The 22299-nt window shown below is 44.6% G+C and overlaps 1 protein-coding gene across 1 annotated transcript in view; it reads left to right on the top strand.

The window, feature by feature from the left end:
• Positions 1-4280: 4280 nt before the first annotated feature.
• Positions 4281-22299, top strand: part of TNFSF8 (tumor necrosis factor superfamily member 8) — a 31587-nt gene continuing 13568 nt past the window's right edge. Inside the window, exons 1-2 of the mRNA XM_014952327.1 lie at positions 4281-4710; positions 11387-11435. Coding sequence (XP_014807813.1) covers positions 4453-4710; positions 11387-11435 — 307 coding nt within the window. The 5' untranslated portion in view covers positions 4281-4452. The remainder of the gene's footprint in view (positions 4711-11386; positions 11436-22299) is intronic.

Below are 22299 nucleotides of genomic sequence, written 5' to 3'. Positions count from 1 at the left end.
TGCACATTCCACTGACATATCAGTAGAAGTTATTGCATTTTTATAACTGTTTCATTTGTACTGTTTTATTATTGCATTTTATTATCTATCTTAATGCCTCTGGTTTCTACCTGCATTTCAAAAGAGATGGATGGTACACATCACTCACAGTATGAAAAGGTGGTTTTCCCCCTATAGCCAATTTTCAGCTAATTTAATATACCTGTTTTTCTATTGCCTTACAAGACTGAATGATGTAATTTTTTTGAACAAGAAAGACAGTTGCACAGTATGAATAAACACTATGAAGCTTCCCAAGGAGATAATGCTGCACAATGGCAGCTCTAATCTTTCTTTTTTCATCTTATTTTCCTCCTGTCTGATGTCTATTTTTATTCGGTAATTTTATTTGAGAAACAAAATGAGAAAAGAACATTGCTGTTCCTGGAAACCTTCCCCATATGTTTCAGGAGCAGAAGGCTTGGATGAGATACACACAGCATCTCCCTCAAAAGACCGTTTTATGGCAGCAGCCAACAATACCATTGCAACAGTGTTAGGAGTGAGATACTGGAGCGTCATTTACACACTATAATAAATATAATTTAAAAAAACCCCAACAAAAAGCTTTGTCAGCCCTGGCCCAGGCACCCATCTCCCTTGGCTCGGGCTGAGGTGTGGAGTACAAACATAATGCTGAAGTGCAACATGAGAGAGTGATTCATCGGAGAAAACTTAAAAACCACCGACAACAAGGTGATTCATACCTTGAGCGCTAATGGCGTTTTGCGGTAACCTCAATTTACTGATTTTGCATTTCCATATCAAGTGATTTACAAGTGCCTGCATGTGCTTACATGTTTATATGTGTGCACTCAGGTGCAACTCAGCTGAAGTCAGATACCTCTATCTGTAGTGGGGTCTCTCTTTGAAGATAAGAAGCCAAATAGCATCTTTGCTATCTAAGATCCCTGATTAGGGGGTACTAGGAATCGCTTGGGATAATAAAGTATACATCCATCTTCTCTGAGCCCTTTTAGATCTTGAAAAGCTAAGAGCAATGGTCTGGTAGCAAACTGCCTGGGTGCAAATGTGAGTGGTGGTTTTGATGAGAAATGCACTTGGTTCCCTTTAAGGATAAAACCAGAAACTTCTGAAAGCACCTATACACTCCACCCCGCTGGATTTCAGTGGTGGCTGAATCTCTGAAGAATTGGCCATTAACATCTCTCAGAAAAGTTTTCAGTTCTTACAGACTTCAGTCAAGGGTGAATTTCCATTGGCCACGTGGATGGGTTTTCAGTTCTTAGCAAGTTTATTTCCTCGCAGCAGAGGTGTAGATAAATAAATATTAACAAGCAGCTGGGATATTTTGCAATTTTCTGCTAAAGAGGAGTCAAAAGAGTCTACCAAGAAAGAATTAGAACTGCTGGTTTTGTGGTTCATTTGTTTTCTCCCACTATGTCCTTTTATGCAAAGATCTTCGCTGCGGAGCACGCAGCATGTGACAATGCAAATATAGGGTAAGCACCTGCTATTGAGCCGCCTGAACCGGAATCGGTGTGAACTGATGCAGTGTTGGCCAGAAGGCATGAAAACAGTGAGCTGTGCTCTGGCAATCAGGCATGATCAGGCAGATGACAGTGTCAGAGAGTTTGTAAAGTGATGTTGTTAGGAACTACAGGGTAACAGAGCATTTGCACCAACGTTTCGTTTCAAAGTGCATCACCACCTACAAGCCAGGGTATACAGCCCCAGTACCCCCTGCTTAAGAGGGAGGTGCAGGGGTTTATTTACTGCCAAAGGCCAAGCTTTGGAAGCATCCCTTCATTCTTCAGCATCATCCTGTTTAAAAATTACTGTCTGCCTTAACAGTAGAGCTCTCTCCGCTGAGCAGTATTTCACTTCTACATTTCAAGGTATTTCATCGCTAAAGGGGAATCATTCACAGATCCTGCTGTCACCTGGAGCAATCTCAGGTCTTTGCCTTTTTGCTGTCTTGCCTGATGTCACTGGGTGAGTGGGTTCTCTGTGCTCCTGTAGATTATTGTGTAACCCTCCCAGCACATTTCCCACTCACTGAACTCTATGGGTGTCCACAGCTGTATGAGTGGGCTAAACAAATTTAGCTTAGAAAGCAACAGGCCAAATTTAATCTGGATTGCACCTTTTTACACAGGGGATGCATCTGCCCCGTTTCCCCTCACTGACCTTCACGGATGTCTTCTTCTTTTATAGTCACCACCACTACTGTATCTATTTGTTGACTTATAAGTAAGTTCAACACACGTGTTTTACAGTTTGAAGAGCTAACCATGCACATCCATGTGCAACCACAAAACCTATACAAGCTCACAGAAGACCGTGCCCTCCTCATGACACCAAGCATGATGTGACGTTCTTAAAACTACACCATCATTACTCTCTTGAAAATCATTTTCCTTGCTGAGGTATGTATCTGCTTAGCCACAAGCAAGAGATGTTCAATTGCTTTTCAAGCACAGTAGATGTTGCCAGTCACTGAGAGATCTTGGTAGTTTGAGGTTTCCACATTTCAGAATTGCCACATTGTCAAGGAGGGTTGGGGAGCAACGACGGTGTCAGGGGACCTCCATGGTCTGCTTTTCAGAAGGTGGGTTTGCCCTTCTGCAGGACTTTAGGGGCCAAATGCACTTTCACAGGCAAGACTGTGGAAACCTTTCCCTTGCAAATCTCATTTAATTTCCAGTAAAAACCAGGGTGACTGAGAATCACTGCTCCAAGTGGTTGTCCAAGGTTTTGCATTGACCAGGCGGGACCCAGCAGGTGAGGGCCCATCTCATCCAGCCTGTCAAGCCTGAGCAACAGATTTCCTGAGGAAGCCCTGACCAAGCGTGTTACCCTATTGTCTCACCCTTAAGGAGAGGAAGCTGCTTCCCTTTGTCTCTCATTAAAATAGATTGTGCCTGTTTCCACGGCGATAAGAGATGCTCTGAAAAAACACTATTTTAGAAATCTATAGAGGGTTTTGTAGTGCTGTGCTCTAGTGATTTTATTAAAAGATAGTAGTAAGATGCCAAGACCCTTTAGTGTCAGGGGTGTAAAGAAGAATTGGATTAAAATAGAAAGCTATTACCTCTGGTTTGGGAGTCCCACAAGCTCAACAGGAGAAAACTGGAGAATTAAATTCAATAAATAACTCTACCTTCTATTTGTGTTCTGATATTCTTCCCAAGACATCTCTTGCTGCTCTCTACTGAAGGAAAGATAGCGAGCTAGAGGAATCATTGATAAGAACCTGTTCAGCCTCTCTGATGTCCTTGTATCTCCAAACCGGGAATAGCTGAGACAAATAATACTCAGAGTAATTTTGATCATGTTACATGAGTTAACTGGTTCCATTGATATGAATCAAAAGAGGACACACATCTGACTGAAAATTTTCAGAAACACCTAAATTGTCTTCACAGCTGGACTGGCCAAAAAGCACAGTTGTCTCACAAAAAATGCAGGGTTAGGAAAGGCTGGTCCTTTCACACTAGAGTGAAGTAGGAATATTTCCAGCTGAATAAATCTTAGAATTACACAGACTGGCAGAGGTTGGAAGAAACCTTTGGAGATCATCTTGTCCAACCCCCTGCCAAAGCAGGGTCACCCAGAGCAGAACAGGAATGCATTCAGGCAGGTTTGGAGTATCTCCAGAGGAGACTCTACACCTTCCCTGGGCAGCCTGTTCCAGGGGCTCTGCCACCCTCACAGGAAAGTTTTTCCACATTTAGCTTCTGTGAGAAACCTCATGGCTTGGACAGAGGACAGGACAGAAACAAGCATTAGTTCTCTAGCTGCAAAAAAAAAGCCACGGCAGGAAGGTGAATGCAGCCACATCCTAACATCATGCTTTCAGCAGCCACTTTCAGTGTGACCGCTTTCTTTCCATGCCTCTGCCCAGAGCTTGCCTCCTGCGTCGAAGATGTCTTCCTGACACATTTCTGGGAAATACTTCAACCAAAATCTCACCCAACGTCTCCAGACCTTCACAAACTCAAAGCCTCAGGTCACCTCTGAGGGCAGGTCTCTGGGGATCGGGGCTCTAGGACGCTGCTGGGACTGAGAAGAAGCTGCTCTGTGTGGCAGGAAGGCAAAGCTCCGGGGTGGTTCACTGTACCAAACCCAGTTATAACTGCACTGAGCATAAAACGAAACAGAATTTGCATAGCTCTCCGTTTCACAGAAAGGCAGTGACGGGGTGGGGGGGTGCACAGGGAGGACAGATCTTGGTAACTATTCACCTTCTGACATCAGAAACCTCCGCTGCAGCAGACAAGACTGCCGTGGCGAAATCCCTGATCGAGAACATGAGGCTCCTTCCCCTCTTCACAGCTGCGTCCTGCTTCACGCCCCCAGGTCCCTCTTTCTTTGTACTACAAGTGATGAAGTTTTTTTTCCAGATCACATGAGCCAGGATGAAGGGGGAAAATCCTGCCAGGAGCAGAGATGGGCTGCAACTTGAACCTGATCAAGGGGAGATACAGAGCGTACCCTGAGAGCTATATAAGAATGTGCTCGGCACAAGAGCAAACACTTTTTCAGGCGAAGGACTCTCATGAATCAGCCATGCATATGAGTGAAGACACCGTTTCAAGGAGGCTTGGAGCCACTAACAAAAAGTGTTTGTATTTCATCATCGCTGCCCTTGTCACATTACTCGTCTTTGCAATAGCCACCATCATGGTCTTAGTTGTTCAGAGGACGGTAAGCAATTTCTTACTTTATTCATTAACTTCTTCTTTCTTCTTTTTTAGTCTTTTCTTTTTTTTTTTTTTTTTTAAAAGCTACTGCTTTCCAGAAAATATCCTGTGGCCAGAAAATCAGATGCTGCCTCCTGTTATAAAAGAACACATAAGAATTAGGGGAGGAAAAGATGAAACAAAGAGAGAGGTGATAGAATTTTCCAATAAAGAAGACCTTTCTTCATGGCAGCCTTAACTTCTAGAGCACAATTTCTACTCTGTAAATGAAAGTGGAAAGCTCATAATCCAAGATGCAATCCACCCTCTGCCCTAACTAGTCAGGAGGAGAGGTGGAAAGATAGATCAGTGCCTCAGTGTTTGCTCCCTGGGTTTATATGTGTCTCTTGTTGCTACTACGAAGAGTGACCACTGTCCAAGACGGTCTGGTCTTGTCTGTCAGTGTCTGCATGTGTTCCTCTGAAGTACTGATAAATTTTAGTAATGGACATAGCACAAGACACCACCATGTGTGACTCTGTGGTGTGCTGCCTCTGGAATGTACCATGATGAGGTGAAGCAGAGCTCTCTTGAAGTACCCAGAGCTCTGGATGGGGGCAAAGTAGCTCATGGTTGCTCTCTTTGTGTGTCAGTTCTCTGCTTGGGGGTGATTTTTAAGGCAAAAGTAGAGTTACAGCAACGGTGACTGAAGGATATAAGTGGGCAAGGTTTGACAAAAACAACTGCTCTTTCTGCCTACAGACATTTTTTCCTTCTAAAAATAAAGATGATTGCTCTCAAATGGATCTGGGGTTGAATGGGGAATCAGTGAGACATTTACAGCTGGGGCAGAGGTACAAGTGGTGGTGAATATAAAAACTGCATTTCTAATCTTACCAGGAACGTTGCCATGAACTTTACTGGGCTGAAATGACAGGTTAGAAGTTTTATAGGCTTTGAAATCTTATTGCACAAATCTAACTGCTGAAGTGCCTCCACTGCTATGCATAGAATGAAAGCACCAACACGGGGCTACTGGAGGAAGTTGGCCATGAACAACAAAATCTTTCAGCTCAATATTTTCTCTTACTAAATTTACCCTGTGCAATTTGTGTGTTTGTGTATGCACATTATCCAGAAATTAAACCATGAAGGCTTGAGTGATACATCTTTAAGCTGCACCAGGGAGGAGTCATTTACCTGAAATCAGCATTCTTCCAAAAAAGAAGCAGTTTGGGCACAGTTAGAATGAGACATGGGAGTTTTCAAGTGAAAAATAGAGGGACATTAAGGGAGATCTTTAAAATAACAGCCTGGATAATTACAGAATTGCAACAGCTTTCCTATATAATGATGCATTCATTTGTACTTATTATGAAAGTAAGCATTAAATTACCTCTCCATCAGGGTAAACACAGTTACACTCTTTGCCAGAGGAACAATATTACTGGAAGAGTCAAGGTTTTCATTTAAAAGAGTAATGACATTATTGCAGCTGCTTTCAAAATGGGCTTGGCTGAAGGAGAAAGTCGGAAGCCGAGGTGTGTGAGAAACACAAATAAAATCAAGCAAAAATTTTATGCTGTGAGAGGAATTTGGCAGTAAAAGCATAGCTTCTGTTCTTGTTCTCAGGAAGCTGAAAGACCCTCAGTTCAAAGGCAGCATAGTCATTCTCCATCCATGACTGGTCTTGAATTTCCAGACCAGGGAACAGGTCTTGCTCCAAAAACACTTTAGCTCACGGTCACACATTCAGCATAAGGTTAGGCACAAATGGTAAAAATAGAGTTGTGGCTGGGCTGAGCATCTTGTGGTATTGATTTCAGCAGCTCCAGGAGGCCTGGAGGGTTCTTGTACTTGGAGCCCTGTGTTTGTTGAGTCCTGTTGCTTTAGGCAGTAGAGCATCATTAGTTGACTCAATTATTTCCTTTGTAACTTCTCAAGAGAGGGCTGATGTTTTGTATGATCACCCTCTTGGGATGATCTGGTTTTCTCTCCAGATGTTGTCAGCTGGATTATGGGAGTGATCCTTGACGACTAGGGCAACGGTGGCAACTTCATGCCCTCCCTATGCTAAGCTGAGAGAGAAATTTTTATTTTTCCCTGTTCAAAGGAGTGCTAGAGGGTCTTAGGAACAATACAGGCCTTGTGACCTGTACCTTGGGTCCCACTGTATTAAGAGGAGGCTTCTGGTGGCAAGCAGATATCACAGTCCTCTAGCCTCATTGCAGGTACATGGAAGTTGGCTGCTTGTGACCCTTTTGATGAGTTCACACTTGCCTAGTATAAGATGAAGGAAGATGCAATGGAAAGGGAAAATCAAACTGCGTAGAAACAAGGCATTTGCATCACCCAAAATCTGGGTGCTCTGAATAAGGGAAATCCAACATTAAAGACCAAAACAAAAAAAAAGCAACTGAGATTCCAAAGCTGCTCCTCTGAATTTAGCACCACTTCTAATACACATTATCCCCTCCCCCAACATTTTCCAACACCCCAAGAAATTTCCTTTACGACTTGTTTTCAAGAAGGGTGGCACAGCACATTAGTGTCAGGCCTGGAAATTGTCATTTTTTTGTAACTAAATTGCGTTCTTTGGAACTAACTACATGCAGTGCTGAAGTCGGTTCATTTCTTCAGCTTTCATCTGCAGAAATCCTTGGCTTCAGGCCATTCACTTGTCTCAATCTTTCACAAGTGACTTTATTTTTCTCTGGAATAAGAAAAGTCACTGTGTGGTGGTCTGTAGCCTTCATTTTTTACTCTTAACACTGTCGTAGGAATGCTGAAAACACCTTTCTTCCTGCTGCGTTTCACTGCTGCTGGTTATGTGCATATATACATATATACATAGATTTTTACATATGTAGAGAGATATATGTAAAATCAGTGAAAGGGCATGGGACAGAAAGGACTAGAAAAATGTGATTTTAAGACACGCAGACCCTGGCAGATCTTATGCTGTAGGTATGCTGTACCGGACACCTAGGCCACCTACCTCTAAGAACAAATTCTGTGTGAATGTCCAAAGTCCGTAATCTGGGATGGTCCATCAATGCTCTGGATTTTGTAGACTTCCCATTTTTAAGCTCTAAACTGAGTGGACAAATCTTTTCAGCGGAGTTAAGGCACCAGCGTGGCAAATGATAAGAGTCAGCACGGGTATTTATATCTGCTAATCCAGTCTTCAAAAATGCTGGAGTCAAAAACGTAAAACCCTCAGAAATCGCTCCTACAGCACCTTCCAAGTCCCTACATCTATTCAGGCATTGGTGTTTGCTTAAAAATAATTTCGTCACGGGCTACCCCTATCGGTGCCCACTGGCCCCCTCTGGTGGACAACCCTGACAAAATTTTTTTTTTTTTAAATAAAGCACTGAAAATAGCCCCTGAAAACAGATCTCCCACTCACTGAAGACCACAGGGAAAATACTGAGGCATTTCAGAAGAAAACTGCCCTGTTCCAAGTCTTGCCATGGCTATTCTGTACAATGAAAGCCACCTGTTGTCTAGAGGCGTCACTTTAATAGGTTTTGTCAGTAGTGGAAAAACTGAATTTCACACGGGGCTCAGTTTCATGTGATGCTCATTGTCAGACCAGCTGCGGGGACTGCAGTCCACTTTCTGGAGTTTTCACATCTAGTTTCCACCTTTGCCTCTTGGCAACTCAGAGACAGCTACCTAAAGTGCCACTGCCTTCCTTCCCCCTCAACAAGAGATGGGCAATGACGGTTTGAGGCTGAACAGAAACCAGACCTTGAGGCTCTTTTTCCAACTGCAAAACTTCCTTGGAGGACAGAAGTCCTCCAAGGGTGGTGAGACCCTTGCCTGGGTAGCCCAGAGAAGCTGTGGCTGCCCCATCCCTGTAGGGGTTCAAGGCCAAGTTGGACGAGGCTCTGAACAGCCTGGTCTGGTGGGTTGGAACTTGATGATCTTTAAGATCCCTTCCAACCCAAACCATTCTATGATTCTGTGAAGTCCAAAAATCTCATCCCTGCAGAGCCACTGTGTGGACAAGCTCTTGGAAGAGCCCTGCACCCAGTTAAGCTGACCCCAGGCCAGTTTCTGGGGGACAATGGTTTCAAGTTGTGTTTTCTTGGACTTTCGAGAGGCGGATACACACTTCAGAGACCTCTGCTTTAATCACTGCTCACAGTTCTGACAAAGGACACTAGAATGACCCTCTAGCGTCACCAACCTGTATAGCTTGGGAAAATTTATTCTGAAATGATTAAAGGAAAGAAGAAAGAAATTACTTTCACTGACACCTGATTATTATTTTCTCTAATGAAGCAAACTCAAATTATTCTGCTTGCTGAGAAAAGACCAAGATTTTTCATCATCAGCACCCAGATCACTCCATAAAGGGTGAAATTCGTTGTCATGAATTCTTCCTGAGGTGTAGAATTTAATCTTTTTGGGCTCCTGCTGTGTGCCTCTTTGCATTCCAAATTACAACATTAGGTGCAATATTTTTGCTGTTAGAAAAGAAAGAAGTAGTGCCAGTAATATTTCAAAGCAAGCTCTAAAGTTTTATTTGAATATCTACTCAATTGTCACTAAAATAAATTGCATTAGTATCTGCTGGTTTCACTCACTGGGAGACGACTCAGGTGAGAACACAATACATTAGTACATTTTAATTTTGTTTCTGCTGCCCAGATTACACAGCAAGCTGTGAGCCATCAGCCTTGTCCTGCACGCTGTGCCTGAGGGAGGGATGCAAGGTGAACACCTCACTGCTGATAATGTCTCAATCCCTTTACCAAACACTTCTCCACAGGGTACAGTGGATCTGCTGCCTGATTTCATTTAGCATAATCTGGCTGGGGACAGAGCATCACCTTGTTCCCCAAAATCAAGTGCAAAAATGCCTTTAATTCTCCGCAGAGAGCAGAACTGCTCATCCATTGCACTAGAAAGTAATGCTTCCCTGCACCTCAAGTGTGTGCAAGAGGGACAGCCCAGTGCAAGGGTCCAGGTGGCAGATGGTCCTTGGGAGTGTTTTCAGCTGAGACTGTGTTCTCAGTCCCACATTTGATGATGTGACCGCCTAGGATCCATGAGAGCTTGGGAGGGAGAATGTTGTGTAAAGGACCAAAAAGTTTGGAAATGCCTGATTTTTCAAACTACGTCTCTAGAATCCCATTCAGCTCCTAACCCAGAAACCTTCCTGCACAGGTTAGGAAGATCACCTGCAGAAACACTTTGTCTCAACAGATAACTTCTCCCCTGTCTTACACAAGTGTGGGGAGAGAAAACAAACAAATCAGATATTACAATTACCCACATCATGAAGCACCTTTACCATCTCTGGCTGCAGGACACAGCATTTTGGCATCAGACCAGAGGATAACATCATTTTGCTGGAATCAGACACAGCTTCAGCCGTGGTTGAAAACATGGCCACATTAGGCCGAAGTTTAATTAAAAGTAATCTTAAACATTTAAGTCTAGAACTTTAAATACCACAAACAGACACAACATGACTTCTCTCACTGTTAACCATCCTCCTTCTCCCCACACCACACATTATCCTATTTACACCCAGAATAAAGTGTTTATGTTTTAAGACCACTGTGGATGAAGTTACCTCCCACCACATGCATGGTTTGCCTCCTTTCTCCCGGGGGATTATTAGATGTTCTGCCAAAGCTGGTACCATCTTCCAACTTCTTTCTCATTGAACATGTTAAATTGGTCCTGGACTGATTAGCCCACAATTAGCCCAGGTAATTAGCATGCAAATAAGAGAAGCTGGTTTAGGCTAGCCTGAGCAAAACCCACTCCCTGATATCAAAATCCCCATGGGAGTCCCGGTGGGTGTGAGTGAAGGGACATAGCATCCCCAACACTGAAGCACTCTCAGTAATTCTCCTTGGGTGTTGGGAGAATTTGTTTGCTCCTCGAGGGCATTGCTGGGTGTTTGAGAGCTGTCAGTGACTTTACTTGCGTGGAAGTAATATGCAAACAGGCACAGGCTTCGGGGTTTTATCTCTGGATGGCAGAGAGATAAAACAGAAGCAAGACCACAGGTGAAGTCTACGACGTAATGCTGGGAGCACATTTCCTGGTCAGTTTTCATGCCATGTTGATTGACGACGAGTTGCCATGACATTCTGACCATTGGTTTACATCCCAGCATGAAGTCAGAGGAGATGTGAAGCAGGACAACACTGTCACTCTCAGACCCGTGTTGGGTCTCTACTGCTCCTATTTTCATCCAGCCACTGCCTTCCCGCAGATGGGCACTGGCTCTCAAGGATGCCCAGTCCCACTCTGTCCTACTCTTTCCAAGCTTTGCGGGCCACAGAGTGAGGTTTTTCAGGGCTTCTGCTTCCAAAACACCACCAACAAAAGCCGCACATATTTCTTATAGCACTGAGAGTTGCTGGCTGTGTCAGAAATGTAGATTTTCCGTGTTAGAAAAAAAAGGGCAGTGATGAAGGATGAGGGATGACTGAAGATGATACTGAATGCAGAGAGCTTCCTGGAGCTCCACAGCAATCCCTCTCTGACCTGTGAGCCTCCATAGGAGCCATAGGCTCTGGAGTGCCCAGTGCTGGCTCCCTGTGCATCAGGCTGTGTATTCCCTTAATGGCATGCAATGGAGACTCCTAAGATCCACTTTTAAAGCAGGGTTGTACTTGAATATGTGTCTGCTCCCAGAATAACCATCCCTTCTCTCGCTTCTCTTTCAGGCAGCTGGTCCTGCCACAGAGAGCGTCGCAAAACCTATCATCAGGACAGGTAAGACACCTGAACTGACTATACATGCCACACGTCTCATCTGTAGTGTGAATATTGCCCAGGATCCCAAATAAGCCAGTTGTCTGGCTAAACATTTCACATAAAGTCTCTTCCTGCTGAAAAGTCAAGGTAGTGGGGAAAAAAAAAAAAAGGAGAAGAAGAAAAAAGCTTGAAAAAGCTTTCAAATTACTCAGTATCTCCGGAAACCAGCGCATGGCTGAGGAAATAACAAGTATATCTGAATCTGCCCTGAGGTGTCTCTGCAGAAGAGCCTTTTTGCCAGAGGATGTGAACATCACTCTGACTGTTAGGTCTTCTGTTAAGGGCTGGCTCTTGCACATGTGGGTGTAACTGCCCTGTCTTCACAAGACCCTGTTGGCCTTTCAAATTACTCAGTATCTCCGGAAACCAGCGCATGGCTGAGGAAATAACAAGTATATCTGAATCTGCCCTGAGGTGTCTCTGCAGAAGAGCCTTTTTGCCAGAGGATGTGAACATCACTCTGACTGTTAGGTCTTCTGTTAAGGGCTGGCTCTTGCACATGTGGGTGTAACTGCCCTGTCTTCACAAGACCGTGTTGGCACATATTTCAAAATAACTGAAACTCCTCCTGCACTCCTCCGGCCTGGAGCAGTCATGTGTTTCCTACTGGTTTGTGGGGAAAAGGAAGAGGTAAATGGAGAACAGCAGCAAGAGGCACAGATGGAGGAATTAAGACAGGCAGAGTATAAGAACAGGGAGCCCAAAATGGAAAAAACTGTCTAACTAGACTAGCAGAGACAGTCTACCAAAGTTCTGCTTTGCCTTAGCATAAATCAGGAGGAGAACAATTTATTTCATTGACATCGCCTCCCTGGTTACATGACCCTTAACATCAGGTATTTTGTCTTCTTGCAAAAGTTCATAGACAGTCCTGGAGGACAGGAGATACCATCACCTCCCACTCTACTGAGGGGGAAAACGAAGCACAGTGTTCATCTAGAAACACTGGCAGAATGGGAAATTGAAGTTCAAGGTCCATAGAGTCCTAATCATGTAGCCATTTTTTCTGCAGCTACGTTTTTGCACACAGGTGATGTAATGCAGCATTTGGGCAACACATACTCTATCTTGGATAACTTTTGAATATGAGATTCTTCCGTATTGGGCTTTTTTCAGCCCAAAGGTCTCAAAGTAGTACCTGCACATGACTCTCTTTCCTGAGAAATACCCATCTTGCCTAACCATCTTATATTTTTACATTTTTTTTAATGTTTTACAATTCCTAGAGAGATTTTCTTCTAGGAAACATTTAGAGATGTTCACTAGGGCATCCTAAGCACATATTGCTTTCTCTCTCTCAACCTAAGTTGCTCCTTGAGTCTATGTGTTTCTTAAGTCCTCTAGTGCTTTATTTTGTACCTGAAGTTCCTCAGAAATAAAGCAGGGTCTGAACATACAAGGCAGATTTGGCTAAGGGCATTTGGACAGTCACATCACAGCCCCACTTCAGTTCATGTCCCAAAAGGTGTCCAAAATGGAGCTTTGCAAACCTAACGGGCTGCAAAACATCACCCTTCCTGACGGTCACCCATGGTCCCCCAAGATGATGGACAGTCCCCAGAGGTTGTGAGGCTGTATGGCCCCAGAGCAGAACCTCTGCTCCTGTCAAACAGCGTAATCTCAGAGATGCCAGAACTGTGCTGGTTTCCATGGCTGAGTTTTACCAGCAGTTAGGAAGAGGTAGTGAAAGCTGCTGGTGTGGGGTCCAGGCAAAGCATGAGCAGCACTGGCATTCCCAGGGCAGGAAGGAGAGGTCTCACTAACCCAAAAGTGTAATCCATATATATATTATTATTATTTTTTTTAAATGTCATATCAAGCAACCTGTGCCAACTGCTTTTTCTCCTCATCAATAGCTGGCAGGTGCCAGGCAGGAGCAGTGCCCTCTCTCCAGGAACCCGGGAGATGCCCCTTTCATTATCCAGAAACCTTTCTGTCTTTGGGTCAATATCAATTACAGGCACCCTCTGGCTCTGAATTCTGGTGCTAAATCTGAGATGATGCCATTAGCCAAAGACAAAGGAGGCAATGGCAGAGAAGGCCCAGGAGGCAGGAAGGGCTGCTGAGAGCTGTTTCCCAAGGGTGTGAGTGCTCTCTCAGCCCACCCCTCATCCCCCATCGGTCTCTATTGTGCGCCTCTGGCAGGGTAATGGAGCATTAAAGTGTAAGCGAATTACAATGGCCTTTTATTTATCTCTTTAAATGCATAAAGCGGGGCTAATTGATTAATATATCCCAGGGGGTAATTTGCTGAGGGCCCCTCGGCAGGGAGCTCTGTCACACGCTGCCAGGCATCGCTCGCTGACTTCTAAGCAGGGAGTTGCAGCCACCACTGTGAGGAAATTGTCATTTTTTTGTAACTAAATTGCGTTCTTTGGAACTAACTACATGCAGTGCTGAAGTCGGTTCATTTCTTCAGCTTTCATCTGCAGAAATCCTTGGCTTCAGGCCATTCACTTGTCTCAATCTTTCACAAGTGACTTTATTTTTCTCTGGAATAAGAAAAGTCACTGTGTGGTGGTCTGTAGCCTTCATTTTTTACTCTTAACACTGTCGTAGGAATGCTGAAAACACCTTTCTTCCTGCTGCGTTTCACTGCTGCTGGTTATGTGCATATATACATATATACATAGATTTTTACATATGTAGAGAGATATATGTAAAATCAGTGAAAGGGCATGGGACAGAAAGGACTAGAAAAATGTGATTTTAAGACACGCAGACCCTGGCAGATCTTATGCTGTAGGTATGCTGTACCGGACACCTAGGCCACCTACCTCTAAGAACAAATTCTGTGTGAATGTCCAAAGTCCGTAATCTGGGATGGTCCATCAATGCTCTGGATTTTGTAGACTTCCCATTTTTAAGCTCTAAACTGAGTGGACAAATCTTTTCAGCGGAGTTAAGGCACCAGCGTGGCAAATGATAAGAGTCAGCACAGGTATTTATATCTGCTAATCCAGTCTTCAAAAATGCTGGAGTCAAAAACGTAAAACCCCCAGAAATCGCTCCTACAGCACCTAGCATGTCCCTACATCTATTCAGGCATTGGTGTTTGCTTAAAAATAATTTCGTCACGGGCTACCCCTATCGGTGCCTACTGGCCCCCTCTGGTGGACAACCCTGACAAAATTTTTTTTTTAAAAAATAAAGCACTGAAAATAGCCCCTGAAAACAGATCTCCCACTCACTGAAGACCACAGGGAAAATACTGAGGCATTTCAGAAGAAAACTGCGCTGTTCCAAGTCTTGCCATGGCTATTCTGTACAATGAAAGCCACCTGTTGTCTAGAGGCGTCACTTTAATAGGTTTTGTCAGTAGTGGAAAAACTGAATTTCACACGGGGCTCAGTTTCATGTGATGCTCATTGTCAGACCAGCTGCGGGGACTGCAGTCCACTTTCTGGAGTTTTCACATCTAGTTTCCACCTTTGCCTCTTGGCAACTCAGAGACAGCTACCTAAAGTGCCACTGCCTTCCTTCCCCCTCAACAAGAGATGGGCAATGACGGTTTGAGGCTGAACAGAAACCAGACCTTGAGGCTCTTTTTCCAACTGCAAAACTTCCTTGGAGGACAGAAGTCCTCCAAGGGTGGTGAGACCCTTGCCTGGGTAGCCCAGAGAAGCTGTGGCTGCCCCATCCCTGTAGGGGTTCAAGGCCAAGTTGGACGAGGCTCTGAACAGCCTGGTCTGGTGGGTTGGAACTTGATGATCTTTAAGATCCCTTCCAACCCAAACCATTCTATGATTCTGTGAAGTCCAAAAATCTCATCCCTGCAGAGCCACTGTGTGGACAAGCTCTTGGAAGAGCCCTGCACCCAGTTAAGCTGACCCCAGGCCAGTTTCTGGGGGACAATGGTTTCAAGTTGTGTTTTCTTGGACTTTCGAGAGGCGGATACACACTTCAGAGACCTCTGCTTTAATCACTGCTCACAGTTCTGACAAAGGACACTAGAATGACCCTCTAGCGTCACCAACCTGTATAGCTTGGGAAAATTTATTCTGAAATGATTAAAGGAAAGAAGAAAGAAATTACTTTCACTGACACCTGATTATTATTTTCTCTAATGAAGCAAACTCAAATTATTCTGCTTGCTGAGAAAAGACCAAGATTTTTCATCATCAGCACCCAGATCACTCCATAAAGGGTGAAATTCGTTGCCATGAATTCTTCCTGAGGTGTAGAATTTAATCTTTTTGGGCTCCTGCTGTGTGCCTCTTTGCATTCCAAATTACAACATTAGGTGCAATATTTTTGCTGTTAGAAAAGAAAGAAGTAGTGCCAGTAATATTTCAAAGCAAGCTCTAAAGTTTTATTTGAATATCTACTCAATTGTCACTAAAATAAATTGCATTAGTATCTGCTGGTTTCACTCACTGGGAGACGACTCAGGTGAGAACACAATACATTAGTACATTTTAATTTTGTTTCTGCTGCCCAGATTACACAGCAAGCTGTGAGCCATCAGCCTTGTCCTGCACGCTGTGCCTGAGGGAGGGATGCAAGGTGAACACCTCACTGCTGATAATGTCTCAATCCCTTTACCAAACACTTCTCCACAGGGTACAGTGGATCTGCTGCCTGATTTCATTTAGCATAATCTGGCTGGGGACAGAGCATCACCTTGTTCCCCAAAATCAAGTGCAAAAATGCCTTTAATTCTCCGCAGAGAGCAGAACTGCTCATCCATTGCACTAGAAAGTAATGCTTCCCTGCACCTCAAGTGTGTGCAAGAGGGACAGCCCAGTGCAAGGGTCCAGGTGGCAGATGGTCCTTGGGAGTGTTTTCAGCTGAGACTGTGTTCTCAGTCCCACATTTGATGATGTGACCGCCTAGGATCCATGAGAGCTTGGGAGGGAGAATGTTGTGTAAAGGACCAAAAAGTTTGGAAATGCCTGATTTTTCAAACTACGTCTCTAGAATCCCATTCAGCTCCTAACCCAGAAACCTTCCTGCACAGGTTAGGAAGATCACCTGCAGAAACACTTTGTCTCAACAGATAACTTCTCCCCTGTCTTACACAAGTGTGGGGAGAGAAAACAAACAAATCAGATATTACAATTACCCACATCATGAAGCACCTTTACCATCTCTGGCTGCAGGACACAGCATTTTGGCATCAGACCAGAGGATAACATCATTTTGCTGGGATCAGACACAGCTTCAGCCGTGGTTGAAAACATGGCCACATTAGGCCGAAGTTTAATTAAAAGTAATCTTAAACATTTAAGTCTAGAACTTTAAATACCACAAACAGACACAACATGACTTCTCTCACTGTTAACCATCCTCCTTCTCCCCACACCACACATTATCCTATTTACACCCAGAATAAAGTGTTTATGTTTTAAGACCACTGTGGATGAAGTTACCTCCCACCACATGCATGGTTTGCCTCCTTTCTCCCGGGGGATTATTAGATGTTCTGCCAAAGCTGGTACCATCTTCCAACTTCTTTCTCATTGAACATGTTAAATTGGTCCTGGACTGATTAGCCCACAATTAGCCCAGGTAATTAGCATGCAAATAAGAGAAGCTGGTTTAGGCTAGCCTGAGCAAAACCCACTCCCTGATATCAAAATCCCCATGGGAGTCCCGGTGGGTGTGAGTGAAGGGACATAGCATCCCCAACACTGAAGCACTCTCAGTAATTCTCCTTGGGTGTTGGGAGAATTTGTTTGCTCCTCGAGGGCATTGCTGGGTGTTTGAGAGCTGTCAGTGACTTTACTTGCGTGGAAGTAATATGCAAACAGGCACAGGCTTCGGGGTTTTATCTCTGGATGGCAGAGAGATAAAACAGAAGCAAGACCACAGGTGAAGTCTACGACGTAATGCTGGGAGCACATTTCCTGGTCAGTTTTCATGCCATGTTGATTGACGACGAGTTGCCATGACATTCTGACCATTGGTTTACATCCCAGCATGAAGTCAGAGGAGATGTGAAGCAGGACAACACTGTCACTCTCAGACCCGTGTTGGGTCTCTACTGCTCCTATTTTCATCCAGCCACTGCCTTCCCGCAGATGGGCACTGGCTCTCAAGGATGCCCAGTCCCACTCTGTCCTACTCTTTCCAAGCTTTGCGGGCCACAGAGTGAGGTTTTTCAGGGCTTCTGCTTCCAAAACACCACCAACAAAAGCCGCACATATTTCTTATAGCACTGAGAGTTGCTGGCTGTGTCAGAAATGTAGATTTTCCGTGTTAGAAAAAAAAGGGCAGTGATGAAGGATGAGGGATGACTGAAGATGATACTGAATGCAGAGAGCTTCCTGGAGCTCCACAGCAATCCCTCTCTGACCTGTGAGCCTCCATAGGAGCCATAGGCTCTGGAGTGCCCAGTGCTGGCTCCCTGTGCATCAGGCTGTGTATTCCCTTAATGGCATGCAATGGAGACTCCTAAGATCCACTTTTAAAGCAGGGTTGTACTTGAATATGTGTCTGCTCCCAGAATAACCATCCCTTCTCTCGCTTCTCTTTCAGGCAGCTGGTCCTGCCACAGAGAGCGTCGCAAAACCTATCATCAGGACAGGTAAGACACCTGAACTGACTATACATGCCACACGTCTCATCTGTAGTGTGAATATTGCCCAGGATCCCAAATAAGCCAGTTGTCTGGCTAAACATTTCACATAAAGTCTCTTCCTGCTGAAAAGTCAAGGTAGTGGGGAAAAAAAAAAAAAGGAGAAGAAGAAAAAAGCTTGAAAAAGCTTTCAAATTACTCAGTATCTCCGGAAACCAGCGCATGGCTGAGGAAATAACAAGTATATCTGAATCTGCCCTGAGGTGTCTCTGCAGAAGAGCCTTTTTGCCAGAGGATGTGAACATCACTCTGACTGTTAGGTCTTCTGTTAAGGGCTGGCTCTTGCACATGTGGGTGTAACTGCCCTGTCTTCACAAGACCCTGTTGGCACATATTTCAAAATAACTGAAACTCCTCCCGCACTCCTCTGCGGGAGTCATGTGTTTCTTACTGGTTTGTGGGGAAAAGGAAGGGGTAAATGGAGAACAGCAGCAAGAGGCACAGATGGAGGAATTAAGACAGGCAGAGTATAAGAACAGGGAGCCCAAAATGGAAAAAACTGTCTAACTAGACTAGCAGAGACAGCGTACCAAAATTCTGCTTTTCCTTAGCATAAATCAGGAGGAGAACAATTTATTTCATTGACATCGCCTCCCTGGTTACATGACCCTTAACATCAGGTATTTTGTCTTCTTGCAAAAGTTCATAGACAGTCCTGGAGGACAGGAGATACCATCACCTCCCACTCTACTGAGGGGGAAAACGAAGCACAGTGTTCATCTAGAAACACTGGCAGAATGGGAAATTGAAGTTCAAGGTCCATAGAGTCCTAATCATGTAGCCATTTTTTCTGCAGCTACGTTTTTGCACACAGGTGATGTAATGCAGCATTTGGGCAACACATACTCTATCTTGGATAACTTTTGAATATGAGATTCTTCCGTATTGGGCTTTTTTCAGCCCAAAGGTCTCAAAGTAGTACCTGCACATGACTCTCTTTCCTGAGAAATACCCATCTTGCCTAACCATCTTATATTTTTACATTTTTTTTAATGTTTTACAATTCCTAGAGAGATTTTCTTCTAGGAAACATTTAGAGATGTTCACTAGGGCATCCTAAGCACATATTGCTTTCTCTCTCTCAACCTAAGTTGCTCCTTGAGTCTATGTGTTTCTTAAGTCCTCTAGTGCTTTATTTTGTACCTGAAGTTCCTCAGAAATAAAGCAGGGTCTGAACATACAAGGCAGATTTGGCTAAGGGCATTTGGACAGTCACATCACAGCCCCACTTCAGTTCATGTCCCAAAAGGTGTCCAAAACGGAGCTTTGCAAACCTAACGGGCTGCAAAACATCACCCTTCCTGACGGTCACCCATGGTCCCCCAAGATGATGGACAGTCCCCAGAGGTTGTGAGGCTGTATGGCCCCAGAGCAGAACCTCTGCTCCTGTCAAACAGCGTAATCTCAGAGATGCCAGAACTGTGCTGGTTTCCATGGCTGAGTTTTACCAGCAGTTAGGAAGAGGTAGTGAAAGCTGCTGGTGTGGGGTCCAGGCAAAGCATGAGCAGCACTGGCATTCCCAGGGCAGGAAGGAGAGGTCTCACTAACCCAAAAGTGTAATCCATATATATATTATTATTATTTTTTTTAAATGTCATATCAAGCGTTCCCAGGGCAGGGAGGAGAGGCCTCACTAACCCAAAAGTGTAATCCATATATATATTATATTTTTTTTTAAATGTCATATCAGGCAACCTGTGCCAACTGCTTTTTCTCCTCATCAATAGCTGGCAGGTGCCAGGCAGGAGCAGTGCCCTCTCTCCAGGAACCCGGGAGATGCCCCTTTCATTATCCAGAAACCTTTCTGTCTTTGGGTCAATATCAATTACAGGCACCCTCTGGCTCTGAATTCTGGTGCTAAATCTGAGATGATGCCATTAGCCAAAGACAAAGGAGGCAATGGCAGAGAAGGCCCAGGAGGCAGGAAGGGCTGCTGAGAGCTGTTTCCCAAGGGTGTGAGTGCTCTCTCAGCCCACCCCTCATCCCCCATCGGTCTCTATTGTGCGCCTCTGGCAGGGTAATGGAGCATTAAAGTGTAAGCGAATTACAATGGCCTTTTATTTATCTCTTTAAATGCATAAAGCGGGGCTAATTGATTAATATATCCCAGGGGGTAATTTGCTGAGGGCCCCTCGGCAGGGAGCTCTGTCACACGCTGCCAGGCATCGCTCGCTGACTTCTAAGCAGGGAGTTGCAGCCACCACTGCGAGGTCCCATCCTGCTGCAAGAAACAGAAACACCAGAAACATTTCAGGACGGGGAGCGTGGTGAGGCTGAAGTTGCTGTGGATTTAGATTTGGCTCCGTGACGGCCTCTCAGAGAGCCCAGATGATGTAATTTGGGCGTATTTTTTTTAGATGGGAACACCCACCATGAACACACACCAGGGCTTTGAAGCCCCGAGTTGTAAAAATGGGCAAGAAGGGAAAAAAATGAGTGTTGCCGACTTGCCAGGTTGGTGGTCAGCTCTGCTCCAGCCCCGTGTTGGTACCGACGGGGAGGGTGAAGGTGCCTGCTTGTGCAAAACATCTGGGAGGTGCTACTGGGGGACACAGGACTGTGCTGGTGGGAACGGCTGGGACTCGGGCAGGGGCTGTGTTGTAATGCAAATGGACAGTGGCCCAGACACGGCTACTTCTCTGAATTAATTTTGTAATATTAAACCAGGGGAAACACGATGATTTCATTTAGATTTCCAATGAGATTATGTTCTATTATTAGCTAAACAGCAGATTTATAGAAGGTTTACGTCCCTGACTCGGCTGTCAGTCCTCAATGGGTGGGTCTGCAGGAATCTGCAAGCTGTAGCTGACGGCATGTCAGCTAATTAAATGTTTGTGTGAAAAATTATATCAGTCTCCCCAAAACACTTGTGCCACTGGTGGAGCACCTGAGCAACAGGGGCAAAGAATTAAATTCATCGTGAACTAAATCTTTGTGAAATATTCTCTCATTGGAAATATTTCTCTGTGGAAACTCATCCACATTTCATAAATATCGAATCACATCCTGGCGTGGGCCAGAGAGACCCATGAATTGTTAGATTCATTTTTTAGAGGGAGTCAGAGAGAACCTTATGACCTGCCAATGTCTAGAGAGGGCCAACCCTCAACACCTCAGTGGTGTCCTCTCATTTCCCCATAAATAATGTCATCCTGGACTGATGGCTTTTCTTGTTATTTTGAACTGCAAAGATATGATACCAAAATCTCTTCTCATTTATATAGGGAAAAAACTGGGGATACATACACACGCACACACTGTTTATAGATATTTTTGCCTGGCAGTAAGATCTGTTAGCAGTTGATGGACAGACCAGGAAAGGAAATCCAGTGCCCCATTCACAGTTTCAATGGGAAATAGGTTCCCAAATAAAAATCTGGCTCCGAGAAATTAATATAATACAGGTGACATTCACATCCTTGCTACCTTAGAGTAAATCACCCTGAAGCCAGTGAAGCAAACGAATCTTTCCAGATTTGCAGCACTCTCTCTGAGTGTGGTTTGACCTTCTGCAGCTAAATCTAGTCTCTTCCAGCCTGGAATTGTCCCACTGCAACACTAATGAAATCGCTGGGCTGTTAGTCACACATCCCATGATGGTGGGTTCTTCAGAAATGGATATTTCCCGTTAAGACCATAGAGATTTTTGCCTTCTCAGCTTCAGCACATGTATGCGTTGATGTGCACATACGTGAAACTGTGTAAGGTTCCATCTGCTCCTGGGTCAGGGCAGATGGGCTGGGTTTTGCAGTTAGAAAAACATTGGCAAGTCTGGGCTTGCAAATGTTAGAAAGAGTGCACAGGCATCCTCCTAGGCAAGCATCCGGAGGAAACTGCAGCTAGACAGATTCCAGTTAGTCATAACGGGGGCTGGTTGCTTGTTTAATTAATAACGAGATGATCGGTATTGCTACAGAATGCTGAAAGTTAAATTTTCTGTCTCTCCAATACTTAAAACACAGCAGGACAAGAGGAAATGGCCTCAAGTTGCGCCAGGGTAGGTTCAGGCTGGATATTAGGAAAAATTTTTTCACTGAAAGGGTTCTCAGCCATTGGAATGGGCTGCCCAGGGAGGTGGTTGAGGCACCATCCCTGGAGGTGTTCAAAAGACGGGTTGATGTAGTGCTGGGAGGTCTGGTTTAGGCATGATGCTCCTTGTTTGTTGTGTGGGTGTCTATTTTTGTCAGTCAGGTTGACGGTTGGACAAGATGATCTTTAAGGTCCCTTCCAACCTAGAAG

This window comes from Calidris pugnax, unplaced genomic scaffold (genome assembly GCF_001431845.1).
Source record: "Calidris pugnax isolate Ruff unplaced genomic scaffold, ASM143184v1 scaffold135, whole genome shotgun sequence".
In the NCBI taxonomy this organism is placed as follows: Eukaryota; Metazoa; Chordata; class Aves; order Charadriiformes; family Scolopacidae; genus Calidris; species Calidris pugnax.
The sequence above is the reverse complement of the archived record's forward strand: the minus strand, read 5'-3'. Positions and strand labels throughout refer to the sequence as shown.